Below are 17,852 nucleotides of genomic sequence, written 5' to 3'. Positions count from 1 at the left end.
TCTGGTAAAGATGAAACCCTACAGATAGACTATTTACTGTCAGATTGTAATGCCTATGTATCAACCAAGGTAGCCTATTTTTGCGCTGTCGCCATCCAGCTTCCCAACCTGTATAAGTCTTATTTAGACTCAGGATATAGTTCCCTTAAGTTGCTGAAGAATTCTGTTTTAAAACCAATCCCAAAGATACATTAAGGTATCTTATGCTGTCAAATAAATAACGCCGGATGAGATGCCGATCTTAAATTTTTTACCAGAAATATTGTGTATGCAGTATTTTAAAGAAATTTTAGGCTTTACTTTAAACCCAGCTTTTAATGATAAACTCTGCCTGTACAAACGTTTTATTACTTGCTGGCCTATGACCGTAATAAATTTATTGTATTGTATTATTGTATTGTAGCTGTTCCCCAGCAACTGGTATTTGGAGGCATAATAACTCTGATACCAGTAGCCACTGATAGCTTTAGAGTCCATTGATTTGTCTAATTGCTTTTAAAAGCAATCTAAGTAGGTGGCTATCAGCAATTTGGAATTAAATTATGTTGTTTAACTCTGTACTCTGTGCAGTGCTTCCTTTTGGCTGTCCTGAATGTCTTCCCCCTTGCCTAATGATTCCCAGCATGGATTTTACGTTTTTCACAGCTTGCAGCACACTGGCTCAGTGCTTTCATTGAGCTATCCACCATGACCCCAAGATCCTTTTCCTAATCAGTCACTGCCAGTTCAGATTCCTTCAGGGTACGTACAATGTCCGAAGATGGGCATCACTTCACATTAATGAACACAGATTCTCCTCTGCCCTTTGATTGCCCATTCCCCACTTTGAAGAGTTTCATTACAATACCCTTTTGTTTTTATTCCCCTGCATAATTTGGTGTCATCTGGACCAGTGATGGCAACCTCACAGCTCACGCCTAACTCTAGTCCATCTATGAACAAGATCAAAAGCACTTGTCCCAACCAGATCCATCGGATAGCCTACTTCTTACATCCCTCCATTGCAAGAGCTGTCCTCTTATTCACACTCCCTTCCTGTTCTTCCACCAGTTACCAGACCAGTTTTGAATATGGACTTGTAGAGAAAGGGGCGATAAGAAGCCAGCTAGGAGAATGGGGGATACCAATGCTATCCTCACTTGCTAGATCCAGCAGGACCTAGTGAAAAAGGGTGCCACTTGGCCATAAAACATCTCTTGCCTCTTGGTGTAAGGATGCAAAATGTTGCATCAGTGGCATGTTGCTACTTTGAGACAGGAAACAAATCCTTCCATCTGAATATCAGTGCCAATTAAAACATGTTCTAATGGACTGAGATACAGCAAATGTTGGCCTGTAGCGTAGCAAACTTTAATGCCATTTATCCCCCTGGGAGATAAATCCCATAAAGCAGGGCTTGGCTTTCAGGTGGCCCAAGTTAAAATTAATGTTAACTTGATGGACTGAATGACTCAAAAGGTCACCTGTCTCAACCTCGAATGCAGCACCAATCTCCACCATTACCATTTCCCCCAAAATACATATAGAAAAAATGTACAAACATACCATTCCCTTTAGTTTGTACCTATTCATCTGAAGTGCCCTCCTACTCTTTCCCAGACAGATCAATGAGAAAGGCTGTGTTACACCTACTTATGCAACTTCCAATGTGTACTGTGTGAGTTAACCTTCTTTAAAAAAATCTGCAGGAACTTTATTTATTTATTACACTTATACCCTGCCTTTTCTTTAATATATGCTGTAAGCCCACATGGCTTTGCTCCTCCCTTTTCCTTTGATCTCCTTGCACCAACCTATGAACAACACTGACTTTCTGAAGCTTTCTAATTTAGCTTTTGATTATCTTTTGAGAAGCTCAAAACATTTCATCTTCTCCTTTTCTTAACCATGATCCGTACCCAAGAACAAACTTTGACTACAGATTGTGATTAAGGGGAAGAATGCTTAACCACATCACATTAAGCCAAACACTGACTTAGCTGTCACGGTGAGTTAAAGTGACTGGGGAGGAACAAAGCAGCTTGAAATCTTCTCCCCAAGAGCCAGAACAGTTAGGCCAATTCAAGGTTTGGCTTAGTGTTATGTGCAAACAAATCCATTGACAGAAATCTTTAGGTCAAAGGGGGGGGGAGAGAGAAATGTAAAGAAATATGCTTACCTTCTTTTTTTGTTATCTCAGCTAAAAGCAGAATGTACACAGAGGGAGCATTAGTGAATAATCTTCAAAATGCAACATCACTAGTTCCCCACACCCACAATTAAATTTAGGTTCATTTTCATTTTTCTGCGAAGCATTTCCTCAATCCTCTTTATTACAGCTCATTCCATTACCTATAGGGAGGATGCTTAAATGCTTACATCAGTTAGAATGAAAACTTCCCTTAATATGAGAATCACAAGTGGCGAGAGTGCTATTGCGCTTGGGTCCTGCTCAAGGGCTTCCCTATGGGCATCTGGCTGGCCACTGTGAGAACAGGAAGCTGGATTAAATGGGCCTTTGGCTTGATCCAGCAAGGCTCTTACCAAACCACCCATTCAAGTAACTGTAAGGTCTGGTTTTCATCACTGAAGCACCTGAAGCTATTTTTGGGGTGGCAAATTCAAAAGCTGCTGTTCCACAAGTCATTCCTATGATTCAATTGTGACTCAACTACTTGAGTGTCTACTCGCAAGAAATGGCCAAACACATGCTCCCGTGACTTAAGACCAACTTCTTAAGGGTGATATGCAATTAGCAGAATGAAGTTTTTCCTTGACTATTCCTCTTCAGGATGTGAGGGGTTTGTGTGCACGCTTGCTGCATAGGTCAAACCCTCTGCATGGGTTAAACTCTGCACGCAGAAAGTTTGCATGTCCGGGAGAAGGGACCTGACTTAACCTTTCCTCAAGCTACTTTTCTATGTACTATGAACAAACCTGCAATCCCCTCCCCACCACCCCTGTAATAAGACAGTCCAATATCAACTTTGGCACTTGATTCTGATAATTGTATAAACTGATGCCAGTGAACAGATTCTAATGAGACACCAGGATCAAGCCTCACATCTTTAGGTTAAAGCTGGTTGGGAGTAAGACCCTCACCGCACCCCAATCTCTCTCAACAATCCACAAGGGAGAAGACAAGAGCTCTGACACACTCTCTTTCCTTGTAAAACACTATGACGATACAGTGTTCATTGTATGTATGCATGTACGTATATATACACAAACATACATAACCAGCTTCCAGCCTTTGAGATGTAATCTTATACCGTCATACAAATGATGCATTCTTTCCCTGGCCGCTCGCCTGCTTGTGCTTTGGGTCGTCGGCCCTCCTGCTTTTTTTTGAACATGGGGAAGGGCCATAACTCAGTGGTAGAGTGCCTGCTTTGCATGCAGAAGGTCCCAGGTTCAATCCCCGGTCTCTCCAGTTAAGATGGGGGAGACTCCCTGCCTGAAAACCTGGACAACCTCTGCCAGCCAATGTTGGCAGTACTGAGCCAGATGGATGAAGAGTCTGACTCGGTTTAAAGTGGCACCCTATGTTCCTAACTTGGGGCACAAGGTGCCATAGCAGCGCAGGGACATTCATATGCATTTGCTGCTAGCTTTTGAGGATGGGGGGGGAGGTACCAGAGTAGCACAGGGGTGTTAGTCTGCATTTGCTGCTGATGCTTTTGCTCACCCACAAATCTTTTACTCAGATTCCATGGAAAAGGAAAGAGCCCTGAATTGTCAGCTGACCAAGGAAACCCAGGTTCAGACCCCACTTAGCCATCACTTATAGAAGTCTGGCTCAGCCTCTCTCACACACTGACAGACACTAGAAAATAAAAACACCATCTTGCCAAATCCGATGAGAAGCATATGCCAAGTTGCATCCCTTTCTCCCCTCCCCAAATCTATACTCCCAGCAAGAGAAGAACCACCCTTTTGGTCCAAGACTGGTGGTGAATCATGAAGGCAAAGGAAAGTTGGAGGGGGGTAGACACACAGGGTAGAGGGGAAGAGAAGAAAGATAAGTGATGGGAGAAAAGACAGCCAGAGGAGGTCCTTTTAAAACTCAGCCAAAGTGAGAGCGGGGCAGACCGAAGCAGAGCAGCATCCTCTGAAGCAGAAAGCGGTAGCAAATGAGAAGCGTTGTTCTGGCCACAGCAGCAGTTCTTAGCAACGGAGCAGAGAAGTCTCCTTTACCAAACTCTCCACCATTTCCTCCCACCCCCATCCCCCAGCCAGTCTCTTGCCACTCAGGCTTCTCTTGGAATGGAGAATCCCCTTTCTCTCTTGCATGCAAGCACACATACATACACACCCCTTCTTCTGCACATCCAGGTTTCTCCTTCCTTGAAGGAAGGCAAGAGAGGTGTTCTCACTGGATGGTGGCTGGGGTGAGGAAGAAGGAAGGTGGGCGGTGGGCAAACCAGCAGCTGTCTGGCAAACCCCTGCCCAACGCAAAAGGTGGTGATGGTGGCTGTCCCACCCTACTGATTTTAGCATCCCCTTGGAAGGCAATGGTAAACCACCTCTCAATACTGCTTACCATGAAAACCCTATTCATAGGGTTGCCATAAGTTGGAATTGACTTGAAGACAGTCCATTTCCATTTTTCTTCAGCAAAAGAAAAAAAAGTTTCCATGGCCAGCGTCTGCTGCCAGTACAAAGCAGGAAAGCAAGTGGGAAAGACCCATCTGATCTGGTGCCTCTTCCCACACATTAGCAAAACATTGGGGGGGGGGAGCCACTTCAGGCCAGCACAAGCTGTAGAGGTGGGCAAATAGAAGGAATCCCCTGGTGCCTCCAGTGCTCCCCTATACCTTTTTTTTTAAATGCTGCTTCAGGCCTAAGAGGCACCCAATTCTACTGATTCAGTAGAATTAAACTGGGTTGTCTTGCATTTGCCTGAGTTTTACATGGGATAACCCCCACCCCACCTCAAACCACAGACAGATCACATCTTTCTCCATGGACTGTACTGCCAAAAGAAAAACAACAACAACAAAAGTTCCTGAACTTTTCAGTGCCACTATGGCACAAAAACACGACAGTACTGAATGAGCACCTATCTGTGCAGCCTACAGGCACCAGTGTAAGCTTCACTTTGATGGTGATATTAGTGAGAGAACAAAGCAAGAATGGCACTCCAGATTAGTAAATCTGGTAGAACAAGTGCAACAATGCAAGGATTTGCTAAATGAACTTGAGAAGACAGCCTTAAAGTAATGCTCCATTTGAGTTAATTGATCTGGAGCAATGCAACAATTGTGAGGGGACAACTTTAAATTAACTGAAGAACAGTCCAACCTCAAAAACATCTACTAGCATTAATCCATTTCAGTATGTCTGGGGCAATTTACGAAAACTGTGGACCACACAACAGCGTTCAAAGAATCTTAGAGCTGGACAAATTATCTAGTCTAATTTTGGGGATCTAAAGCAGGCTCCTCAATGTGTTCCCCGACATTTTAGCATACTTTAAGCAGAGACTCTAAGTGAAGAAGGTGATGCGACACCAGAAAAAAAAATCCAGGACAGAACCAGTTTTGTTGTTGTTGTTATGTGCCTTCAAGTCGATCGCGACTTATGGCGACCCTATGAATCAGTGACCTCCAAGAGCATCTGTTATAAACCACTCTGTTCAGATTTGTAAGTTCAGGTCTGTGGTTTCCTTTCTGTTTTCCCCAGCATTATTCTCTTTTCTAGTGAATCATGTCAGTTTACTACAGATAAAGAAACTGAAATATGTCACACACTACTCACAGAGGCTACTAAACACATAAGCTACTGATCATGATGTATGCAAAGGAGGAAATGAAACACAATAAAGCTCTTCCTTACTTGAAGTGCCAGGGGCTTCTGGAGTAGTTACTGCTGTTGTGGTGTTGGTCTCCACAGTCACCAGGTCTGCATTTGCAGCAGTCGTGTGTGGAACTGAAGATGTGGCATTTGGCAGGAGGGAGGGAGGCCCAGAAGTGGGCAGAGTGGCCTGCAAAGTTGTAGCTTCTGTGCCTGGAGAGCTGATGGTCATGGTAGGCAGCAAGTCTATCGCTGCAGGAGTAGTATGGTTTGATACCACAACAGAAGACACTGTTGGAGAAGTAGCATGCCTACTGGTGGGCACCGTGGGCTTCCTGCTAGCTGGTTGTGTCTTGACAGTTATCATGGTACTCGTGGGCAAGGGAGAACCCATCAAAGGTAGCACTAGAAGAAGTAAAGGAACAAAAGGGAATTGCCAGGATAAGTTGTTTTCCCCGCCACATGCAAGAGCATCAGATTTCCCCACAACAAGGAAGGCCTCCCATTTTAAGAATTAGATTTATTTCACCCCAAACCAACAAATATAAACTTACAAGCCAAACAAACATTCATGGAAGGGAGCATGTAAATTTTTAGTGCTATGTTGCCCATCATGAGTGCGGAAAACTTAACATGAGCCAAGACTTTCCAAGGATCAGGCTCTTATATTTCTGCAGCACATCTCTCCCACCCATCCAAAATAAACACAGTCTCTGCTGGTACCTTTCCTAACCCATCTAGAATTATTAAAAAGGTTGCACATAATACAGAATAGAGCTGTGTTGTCTCCCTATTTTTGTGAAGTGGCACTGCTTGATGCCAAAGTCCCAACAGTCTTGTTTCCTTATGATATGAAACTAATGCCTGCTTTAAAAATATGCAGGCTTGGATCCAGAGAAGCACTGGTGGAAGGGAGTGGGCAGATGGTGGCTCATGGCTGGTGTCTTTGTCCAATTTTTGGCAACCTCTCTGTTCCTCCCCAGCCCACCTGACCCGCAGGAAAGGTGTTTCAGGGGAGTCCTGAGGCTGCCAGAATGAAGGAGAGAGAAAGTCACCTTCCATGGACTCTCTTCTTCAATGGCAGTGTTGTAATGTTGGGCACTTTAACAGTTACTTAAGATATTTATTACAACATCACTTTTTTCTTTAAAATAAAAAATGTACTAGAAATTAATGAACCAAAATGTTTTAAATAATTGATTTTTGTTGTTATGTGCCTTCAAGTCGATTACGACTTATGGCAACCCTATGAATCAGCGACCTCCAAGAGCATCTGTCATGAACCACCCTGTTTAGAGCTTGTAAGTTCAGGTCTGTGGCTTCCTTTATGGAATCAATCCATCTCTTGTTTGGTTTTCCTCTTTTTCTACTCCCTTCTGTTTTTTCCAGCATTATTGCCTTTTCTAGTGACTGACTTTAATTAAATTAAATCCACCCTAAACCCAAACAGTGCACACGTTCACATATCCTATTCAATCCTACCACATTAGAACAAGGGTGGGCAGAAGATGTATCAGGATCTACTGGTAGATCTCTGGATGATTTGCAGTAGATCAACCAGGTTTCAAACTCCTAATTATTTAACAACAGCAACAACAAAATGATTTTGCCACCGAAATTAGGCTGCTGAAATGAAAAAAGCTAACTGGGCTATGTGAAAGGCCTGTGCTCTGTTCAGTTCTGTTACTGACACATGTTCCTATGCTCAGAAGCATCCTGTTCTTTCATTCTGTTGGTCTTTTGCACTTGGCTCTGATTGATAGATCTTGGGGATCTAGTAAAAAACGAAGTAGATCTGTCAAGCCTGACATCTATTTATTTATTTATATATTTATAATCCACACTTTCATCAGGAGATATCATGGCGGAATAAAACATATAAAGATAAAACTAGTAAGAACAAACATAAAAACATAATTTAAAAAAATCAAAACATCAATAAATGTAGATTGGTTAAAAAGAGAAAATGCAAATTGCAAAGGCCTGTATAAATAAGAGTCTAAACAATACAGGTTTTTTAAAAAAACAACTTATAGAAGAAAAAGAGATGGTTCCTGTCAAACCTCTATTGGTAGGGAGTTCCACAGGACAGGGCCTGCCACACTCGGTTCCTGGAGAAGGCAAATAGTACCTCAGGGGCATAGGAAACCACCAAAAGTGCCCCATCAGAAGATCTCAATGATTAAGGTGGAGCATAAGGAATCAGACTGTCCTTAAGGGTCTTCGGGCCCAAGTTGTTTAGGGCTTTGTGAATTAACACAAGTACCTTGAACCCAGCCCAGTAGGAAACTGGCAACCAGTACAGTTCTCTCAGCAGCAGAGTGACATGTTGCCAGTTATCTGCTCCTGTGAGCACTCTGGCTGCTGCATTCTGCACTGGTTGAAGCCTCCGGACCAGATACAAGGGGAGCCCCACATAAAGTGTGTTACAGTAATCAAGTAAAAGAACACAAACCCATACTAGGCATAAAGAATCTTCACAAATTATGTTTTTAAAAGTGTATGCCTTAGTGTGTGTATATACCTAAAAATGTAAAGTGTGACTGCAACAAAGACGCAAATCACACAGGCAAATTCTTAAGGGAAACAGACTGAGGTGTGCCGCCAGTTTGTGTGCTCTCTTTCCAGCCCTCTGAACCCCTCATCTCCTTTGCATGGCTTGCCTTAACCAGTCTGCACTGATTCTGACCACAGTTAATGCCAAACAGGATTGCTCTCACAAATCATGGTCTGAGACAGGTTTACAAACCATTGTTATAAGGGCAATCCTGGTTAGTATTAAGCATGAACGGGGGATTTGGAAAATTTTGTCTGCACTGGGAAAGTAGTCATGTCCCTTCCTCCCTCACTATGTTCAAAGAGCAAGCTGAAAATGCCATACATGCTTTACCTGCTTTCCGCCGCTTTTATGGACCTCAAGACGGCTTTCAACTCGGTCCCTAGAGATCTATTATGGGCCAAACTGTCACAGACCTCAATAGATAAGCGACTTTTATATCTGATAAATTGCCTCTATCAGTGCACCTCGATCCATGTCCGATGTGGGGCACATGATGGTCTTACTAAATCTATTCCTGTCAATGTAGGGGTGCGCCAAGGTTGCGTCCTGGCTCCCACCCTTTTTAATCTTTTTCTCAACGACCTGAGCAGCTACTGCCTTGCAGATAATCTCCATTCCCCGAAATTGGCAGAGGTGAGATGCCCCATACTGCTTTATGCAGATGACGCGGTCCTATTATCTTATTCGAAAGTTGGCCTTAAACGTCTCTTACGTGTTTTTACATTATATTGTAAAAAAAACCCTACTTACCATCAATTATGCTAAATCAAAAATCATGATATTCTCACATAGGTTTTCAAAAGAGCCATGGAGTATAGAAGGTCAGAAGATTGAGCAGGTCAGGCAATATAGATATCTTGGAATTATATTCTCTTCTTCACTTTCCTGGTCTGCTCATATACAGGCTGCACTCTCATCTGCCAATAATACTTCTAAAGCTACCACCCACTTCTATTACACCAGGGGTGGCCAATACATTCCAGCTGCCCTTCAAATATTTAAAGTAAAAATCCTCCCGCAGCTTTTATACGGCATCCCTATATGGGTATCGAGTTTCAGCGCTAAAGTTGAGGCAGTACTTTCGCACTTTTTGCGCTCCACATTTGGGCTGCCACGCTGTGCATCTGCTGCGGGACTTCGACTCGAAGTGGGTTTTACATCAATTGAGTGTTCAGCCAGGCTCCTGGCCTTTAGATTTTGGTCTAAAGTGGCCTATACAGGACCCCCTCTAGGGTATTTACATCTTATATGGAGAGATTACTTTATAAGTTCCTGGTCCAAAATTTTCAATGAGAAGATAAAGCGTCTTGGCCTCTCATTGGATCTTCTGACTACTTGGGACTGGAAGGTAGCAAATCACATCATTGGCCAGCGGATTAGGGACATAGACCTGCAGTACTCAATGTCCGGTGCACGAACATCATGTTCACCGCTTTATTTTGGTCTGAGTTTCCTCTTCCCAAATCCTGCGGCCTACCTCGAAAAATTGATTCTATCGCAATATAGATTCTTGTTCACTAGAGCCAGATTTAACTGCCTCCAATCTGCGATTCTTGTTGGCCGTTTCCAGGGAATTCCCCAGGAAAGGCGTTTCTGTAAGCCGGGGGAGACTGAAACCATCGATCACGTTTTATTTGTCTGTGAGTTATACAAGGATGCTCGTATCAAACTGATCCTCCCAATTACTAAAACTTTCCTGGGTAGACCTATTGAGTGGCTATTGCATTACCTTCTATCCGACAAGGATAAGGCCATTACTGAATCAGTCGCGAAGTTTCTTTGTATAGCTCAGATTTTACGAAAAAGGAAACGGTGCTAGTTCAAATTTTTAAACAAAGCATTATTGTTGATAATGTATTGAGTTTTAACTTGTTGGGATAATTGTTTAAATCGCTTGTATTGTGGGTCATTGACTGCATAATAAAATTTGATTTGATTTGATTTGCTTTACCTGTGGTCATGTTGGCTGCTGCTCCCAGGCATGTCAGGCAGCTGCTGATGACGAGGATGACAAGGAAGCATGAACCCATGTTGGCCTGAGGGGTGGGGAAGAGAAATGAAACAGAATGGCTTCATTAACAATCCAAATAAGCATTCCCATCATTCATTCATTCATTCATAGATTTATATCCCGCCCTTCCTCCAAGTTGGAGCCCAGGATGGCATTGAAACTACCATCAGAGGTACCTAACCATTGATATCCATCATATTTGACAGAGATTGTTATAAAAAGTAGTGCTTCCATTATGTACCAGGGAATTGCAACATTCAGAATAAGGACCCTTGTAGGGCAGAGCACAAGGTATGAGATGCAGCCCCAGGAATCCCCATTTCAATTCTCTTCTTAGCCATGAACTTACTGAAGGCTTTTTAGGCAAGCCACTACCTTAACCTCAGCACCTCCTACATCTAACTATGGGGATAATAATAATATTGTCCTACTATGCTGGATTGTTGGAAATGTGAGACTAGTGAACCAAGATGGCATTTTACACAGCAGAAGGGAGGGATGACCTACAGCCAGCCATACATTCCCCACATGATTAGGCTTTGTGATAGCCTTAGCGCTTTGTTACAAAAGCGGCACATCTACCCTGTCCATCTTTCTGCCATCCCAACCATTAAAAGGCCTACTTCAACCTTTTCACTTCAGCACAACAGAAATTAGGCACATCACTTAGCTAGTTTATAACAATGTCTAACAGCTGAACTTACCTCTGGCATAACTGGGGGAAATTGCCAGTTGGGAGCAGTGGCGACAGACCAATGCTACAATATAGCAAACTGTTCACCCTATATACCCATGATATCCCTTTTTTCCCCATTTGCTTGTTGCCATGGCCAAATACAGCTACAATTGCTGCCAACTGAATTGCCTCTCACAGCTTTAAACAAATAATTGCTGTGTCTTTGGGAGAGATTCCGCCTTATGAATGTTGAGAGCTACCATAGAACAACACAATACAATAACAAGAGCCTGCTGGATCAGGCCAATGACCCACTGAGTCCAGCATCCAGTTCTCACAGTGGGCAACCAGAGGCTTATGGGAATCCTGCAAGCACAACCTGCGTACAACAGCATTCCACCCTCCTGCGGTTTCTAGCAACTGGTATTAATGAACCTAAGTTAGTCATGTCTATTAACTTAAATGGGTCTACTCTGAGTAGGACTAGCACTGCATACCACCCATGTTTCTCTTGAGAGACCCAGTGCAGAACCAAAGCAGAATATTAGCATCTCCCATCAAAACAAAGCTTTCTGATGGCTTTCAAGAGGACACCAACCAACAAGGCAAGTTACAAAACACTGGAGGTCTTTTGGCCTCATAATAAGCCGTTCCACTGGGTTCACCAACTTCTCTTTGGATAATTTCCTGCAGGGTCAACCACTGCTTGCCAAAGGAGCACATCTGTGCTTACAACTTGGCCAACTCTCTTGTAATGGCTGCTGTTATTGTACTTTGTTTCTATCTGCTTCAGCTCAGGCCCTTCCCAACCTCTGGATGCACAGACAAGAATGAAGTCATAGAAATCCTGAACACACTACCCAAGCTACAAGATCCTCCCAGATCCAGACAGCTTTTTTCCTGAAGAAATGAAACAATCTGAAGGGAGATCTTGGGGCCAAACTAGATGCAGTGCTAAATACATAATCAAGACTATAGCATACAGCAAAGGGAAGCTGAATCCTTCCATCTACACACAGCCCTGCTCCCAACTAAACTTGCCCCCTCCCACAAACAGCTTTTCTCACCCAGACTAATACTGCTGCTGAATGAGGAGGAGGAGAATGAGGAGCAGCAGCAGCTCACCTCCCTGCACACTACAGTCTTGATGAAAATTGGGCCCTCGTGTGCTTCCTAATAAATTTTAAAAATGACCGCCCTGCCACATCTTCTAATGACATCTATTTGGGCTCTTAATCAACTGTCAAGAATCTTTAGGACCAATGAGGGAAGCATGAACCCTACAAACTCCAAGATCTCACTACTGTCCGGGGTTTTGGGGTTTGGTGCCATCAGTATGCTGATGACACTCAACTCTATTTCTCTTTTCCACCTGAAGCCAAGGAAGCCGTACAGGCCCTAAACCAGTGTCTGGCATCAGTGATGGACTGGATGAGCGCAAACAAGTTGAGATTAAATCCTGACAAAACAGAGGTACTCCTGGTCAGTCGGAGGGCAGATCAGGGAATAGGGGTTCAACCGATGCTGGATGGGGTTGCACTCCCCCTGAAGTCTCAGGTTCGCAGTCTGGGTGTACTCCTGGACTCAGCTTTGAATCTGGAGGCCCAGATTGCTGCTGTATCCAGGAGCGCATTTGCCCAATTAAAACTGGTGCGCCAGCTGCGCCCGTTCCTGGACCTGCCTGATCTGACCTGGGTGATGCATGCCTTGGTCACATCCCGCTTAGACTATTGTAACGCGCTTTACGTGGGGCTGCCTTTGAAGACTGTTCGGAAACTTAAATTGGTACAAAGAGCTGCAGCCAGAGTGCTAACTGGGGCTGGTTACAGGGACCATACAACCCCCTTGCTACAACAGCTCCACTGGCTGCCAATTCGTTTCCGGTCACAATTCAAAGTGCTGGTTTTGACCTATAAAGCCCTATACGGCTCAGGTCCAGACTATTTGACAGATCATATCTCCCTACATGAACCTGTCCGGGATCTGAGATCATCAGGTGAGGCCCTTCTTGTGTTCCCCACACCTTCACAAGCATATATGATGCGGACACGAGATAGGGCCTTTTCGGTGGCCGCCCCTAGGGTGTGGAACTCCCTCCCGAGTGAGATACGATCAGCTCCCTCCTTGCCGTTTTTCCGGCGACAAGTAAAAACTGTTCTGTTTCAGCGGGCATTTGGGATGGAGAATGACTAGGATTAATTATGTCTTTTAGGCTTGGTGATCATATTATATAATTTTATTATTTTAAATTGTTCATTGCTTTTAACCTATATTTATAGTTTTAATTTTTCTCATAGTTTAATTCTTTTTAATAATATATTTTGTATGTTTTAATGATGTTGTTTTTAACTGTAAGCCGCTCTGAATCCTATCGGAGAAGGGTGGGGTATAAATAAAGTTTATTATTATTTATTATTATTATTATTATTACATACAGAATTAGCCATGGGATGTCTTGACACTTTGTTTGTCCTGCATGACAAGCCAGAATACATCACCCAGAATACAACTCTTTGGAAAATCCAAGCATTACAACAAGAATCTGCTTACAGTTATCTGTTCGGATATTTATGTTTCTTTGTTCCTCTGACAACAGAGCTGTGCAACTATTCCCCAATATTGCTTTACTAATCAGGAGTTATTATTTATACTGATTGGGACCCAAAGTGCTACTTTAGGCATGGCCAAGAGCCAGGATGTGCCCAGGGCAACTTTTGATGCTTTAATTTGGATGGCAGACCCTCCACTGCCCCATCAGAAAACTGCTTTTGAAATGGTTTGCCATGACACGTGGAAGACTGCTATTCAAGAAACACAAGCCCTGGCTTTAGCAAAGTACCCTTAAACCAGGCCACTGAGTTCAAGGACCAAACCAAAAGGAAAAACAAGAAAGGCCACACAAAGATACTGAGAACAATTAAACTAGGTCCACATTATTCATGTTATGCTTTGTTTGCAATAATCACAGGATATTTGTTATACCTTTCAACCAGTGCTGAAGCTAATGTACATTTACTTGCCTTCATGTCTGAATATTTGTGATCATCACCTGGCGACACTACGGTGAACATCCTTGTGTGCCATCATCCCTGGTCATCGGCCATGTTTGCTGGGGCTGATAGGAGTTGCAGTTCAGCAACATCTAGAGGGCCAAAGATTCCCCACACTTGTTACATGCCACCGTTCTAGACTGATCTTTTCTCCACGTCTTTAGCAATAGTAGTACTACCACACACTTGTGCAATACCTGAAGAACAGGATAATCAAATAGGCAAGTGGACTAAATCCTATGAAGTGGGAAAGGAGAGAAATGCGATACGTCTTGCCCATAAGCCACAGGCAGATTGATATCTACATTTATTATTTCATTTCTATATTGCTCTTCATAAAAAAAATCACAGAGTGGTTCACAAATAAAAAATTAAAAGATGAAACAGGTGGAACTAAAACCAACATAGCCAAAATGTTTTTTAAAAAACCCAACAGCAGCCAGATAATACTTCCTAAGAGACTGCTCAATAAATCAGCGGTCTGAAAGCTTTTAAGACCCAAGTGAAGAGGTGTGTCTTAAGCAACCTGTGAAACTGAAATAAAGACTCCTGACACATGTCCAGAGGCTGGGAGTTCGTAAAGAGGGTGTCACAACTGAGAAGGCCTTCATCCAGGCCAATGCCACCCAGGCACTGCTCAGAGGGCACACTCCATGGATGTCAACTGCCAGGATGGCACATAGCTGGAAGAGGTACTCAGTCAAGTATTTGGGGTCAAGCCATTTAGGGCCTTATAAGCTAATACCTTGAACTAGAAACCAGAATCAAATAGGCAGCTAAAGCAGATTGCTGAGAAGAGGTGTAATATGACTGACTTTGTGTAACCAAGTGGCAACATTTTGCACCTAGGGCATCCTCCAAACTTTCTTCAAGAGCAGCCCCAAATGTTACCAGATCACAGACCACTTGGCAAGGTTATCATGGTCCAGAAATGGACACAACCAGTGAACTGGCTGTATCTGGGAATTAGGCAATCCTTGTCACTGAGGCCACCAGTGACAAAGCTGGATCTAGGACCATCCCTGAGCCACAAACTTGCTCCTTCAAGGGAAGTGCAACCCCATCCAGAACAGGCTGCCTCCCTACTTCCTGAAGACAAGAAACACCCACCGATGCTGCCTCAGTCTTGTCAAGATTCAGTTTCAATTTATTGGTCCTCATTCACTCATCACTGCCTCTAGGCACTGGTCCAGCACCTGCACCACCTTACCTGATTCACATGGAATTGAGAGAGAAAGAGAGTTGGGTGTTATCAGCATACTGATAGCACCTTGCCCCCATACCCCAATAACCTCTCCTAGTGGGCCCTCTGCTTCAACTTACCAGGCTTTCACCCAAAATATATGTTGCGGAAACAAGGTGAAACAGATGGATTAGCTATTCTTTAAACTGCAACAGTTTTAAATGTAGGATGCTTATTCATTGATGCTTCCAAGTGCAGATAGTGCAAGCCAGATGTTACAAATACCTCAAATTCAGTGGCAGTTCAGAAACAAGTACTGTTTTTTTAAAAAGGAATTTTTGCATCAGCAAATGAATCATTTACTTTTTCAAATTTCAGGACACACTTTTTTCCTCTGAACATGATTTTCATTTAGAGTTCTCACCTCTCCTCCCATCAGAGGCTCTATACTTTCAAATAAAAAATATGAAGTGGTGTAGCTTTCCTCAGCTTAAAGATACTGTCATGTGGGGCCAATACAGCCCTTGAATTTCTGCCTGCAGCTGCTGCAGTTGAAAGCATAGGAGCCTCTGTCGGGAAAAGGGCAATAACTCCTTTAAAAAACGCACACACACACACAAAAGCAATTCATGCAAACATGCTCAATCTATGCAATTTATTCTGGGCTCTTATGCTGGCTTGCTTCCCTAACAGAAAGTGAATATTGGGTTTGAATCTCTTGAGTATGGCAGCACACACCGAGATTGCAATTAAGAAAGCCTTCCCTAATCTGTGGCATAGTAGTTGGACTGCTGGACTATGACCTGGGAGACCAGGGTTTGAATCCCCACATAGCCATGAAGCTCACTGGGTGACCCTGGGCCAGTCACTGCCTCTCAGCCTCAGAGGAAGGCAATGGTAAACCACCTCTGAATACCACTTACCATGAAAACCCTGTTCATAGGGTCGCCAAAAGTCAGAATTGACTTGAAGGCAGACCATTTCCATTTCCCCTAACCCGGTGCCTTCCAGATGTTTTAGACTACAACACCCATCACCCAGTCAGCTCAGCCTGGGGAGGCTGAATTAGAATGTTCTTTATTTGTGGATTACAGTTATTTCAAGAGAGTATTTCTTTTTTTTTTTTTCAATAGTTTTTATTCAGATTTTCATAAAACATACAAGACGAAATCATGAAACATTCAAAGACAAAAAACAAAATCAAAAATAGTTAAACAAAAAAAAAAAGAAGAAAAAAAAAACAAAAATAAAAAATAAAGAGTAAAATATTGACTTCCCATTTGTCAAAGATCAAATCAGTTATAAGTCTATAATATATAACAATCCTGTCTCTTAAGTCATATTATAAAATCACTTTCCTCCAGTAGTTATCTTACTTAATCATCAAATCTCATAAACATTACTTTATTCTTTCCACAAAAAGTCAAAGAGAGGTTTCAATTCTTTAAGAAATATATCTATCAATTTTTTTTCCAGATAAGCATATCGATTAATCCATCTCATTACTAATTATGATAATCTTATTGTCAAAACCATAGTCAAAATAAACATTTCAATTAATCCATCACATCAGAATCTGTTAGGTTCAGTAGTTTCAGTAGCCATTGTTCTATTATCCCTATTAGTTCCATTTTCCATCTTCCATCTTCAGTAGTCTTGTTAAGTCCAGTAATTTCAGTATCCAATCTTCCATTATCAGTATTCCATAATAATCTTGCTGTCAAAGCCATAGTCATATAGTAAGAGTCTGATGGGAATTACCTCTATCCCAAATATTTTCTTGCCATCCATTCTGAATAGGTTGCTGAAATACTGCTGTAAAATCATATCTCTGTTCTTTTTTTCAAAATACACTGGGTCATCTCTTGAAAGTTTTTCCATTGTCACATGGCTGCAGTTAATTCCATAGATTTTCTCTATATTGGGCTCCATCACATCAATCCAGTCCAGAAGATTATCCATGCCATTGATAACTTTATCTCTAGAATCTTCATTAATTTCTTCAGAGATAACATTGAGTTCCAAACAATAGATTTTATTTCTAAAGTCCATAGACTCCAAATCTTGTTCCTGTTCCACGTTTGTTCCAATCTCCGGGATCTCCTCTCTCACAGGGACCCCTGTTCCAGTCTCCAGGGTCTCCTCTCTCACAGGGACCCCTGTTCCAGTCTCCAGGGTCTCCTCTCTCACAAGGACCCCTATGTCTTTAATCTCCTGTGTCTCCAAACAATAGATTTTGTTTCTAAAGTCCATAGACTCCAAATCTTTTTCCTGTTCCACGTTTGTTCCAATCTCCGGGGTCTCCTCTCTCACAGGGACCCCTTCCAGGGTCACCTCTCTCACAGGGACCCCTATATCTTTAATCTCCTGCTTCATTTTACTCAATTCAATTTTCAGCTCCTTACAACCCTGTCGCAGGTTTTGTTTCAAGAGAGTATTTCTAAGATAACCGCCTTGAAACAATGAACTCCAATTCTTGATTCTAGTGTAAACAGGTACTAATTTTCCTAGTTTCTGGCATTAGCACCAGAAGAAACCTTTGTTCTAGCAGTGTTCCCTCCGCAAATCTGGCTGCCAGTTGTGGGGAAGGGACAGAG

At 42.7% G+C, this 17,852-nt stretch overlaps 1 protein-coding gene across 8 annotated transcripts in view; it reads right to left on the bottom strand.

Annotated features, from left to right (window-relative positions):
* The window catches only part of PTPRA (protein tyrosine phosphatase receptor type A), a 206,811-nt gene that overhangs the window by 54,162 nt on the left and 134,797 nt on the right, over positions 1-17,852 (bottom strand). For 5 of the 8 annotated variants that reach the window (XM_061583497.1, XM_061583496.1, XM_061583498.1 and 2 more), the window contains 3 exons: positions 10,287-10,371; positions 5,818-6,180; positions 2,159-2,179 (listed from right to left, as the gene is read on the bottom strand). In XM_061583497.1, coding sequence (XP_061439481.1) covers positions 2,159-2,179; positions 5,818-6,180; positions 10,287-10,371 — 469 coding nt within the window. Of the gene's footprint in view, positions 1-2,158; positions 2,180-5,817; positions 6,181-10,286; positions 10,372-14,042; positions 14,165-17,852 lie in introns of all 8 variants that reach the window. The other 3 variants (XM_061583492.1, XM_061583493.1, XM_061583495.1) reach the window with 2 other exon arrangements.

Source organism: Rhineura floridana, chromosome 9, assembly GCF_030035675.1.
Source record: "Rhineura floridana isolate rRhiFlo1 chromosome 9, rRhiFlo1.hap2, whole genome shotgun sequence".
Taxonomy (NCBI): domain Eukaryota; kingdom Metazoa; phylum Chordata; class Lepidosauria; order Squamata; family Rhineuridae; genus Rhineura; species Rhineura floridana.
This window is presented reverse-complemented; position numbering and strand designations above follow the sequence as displayed.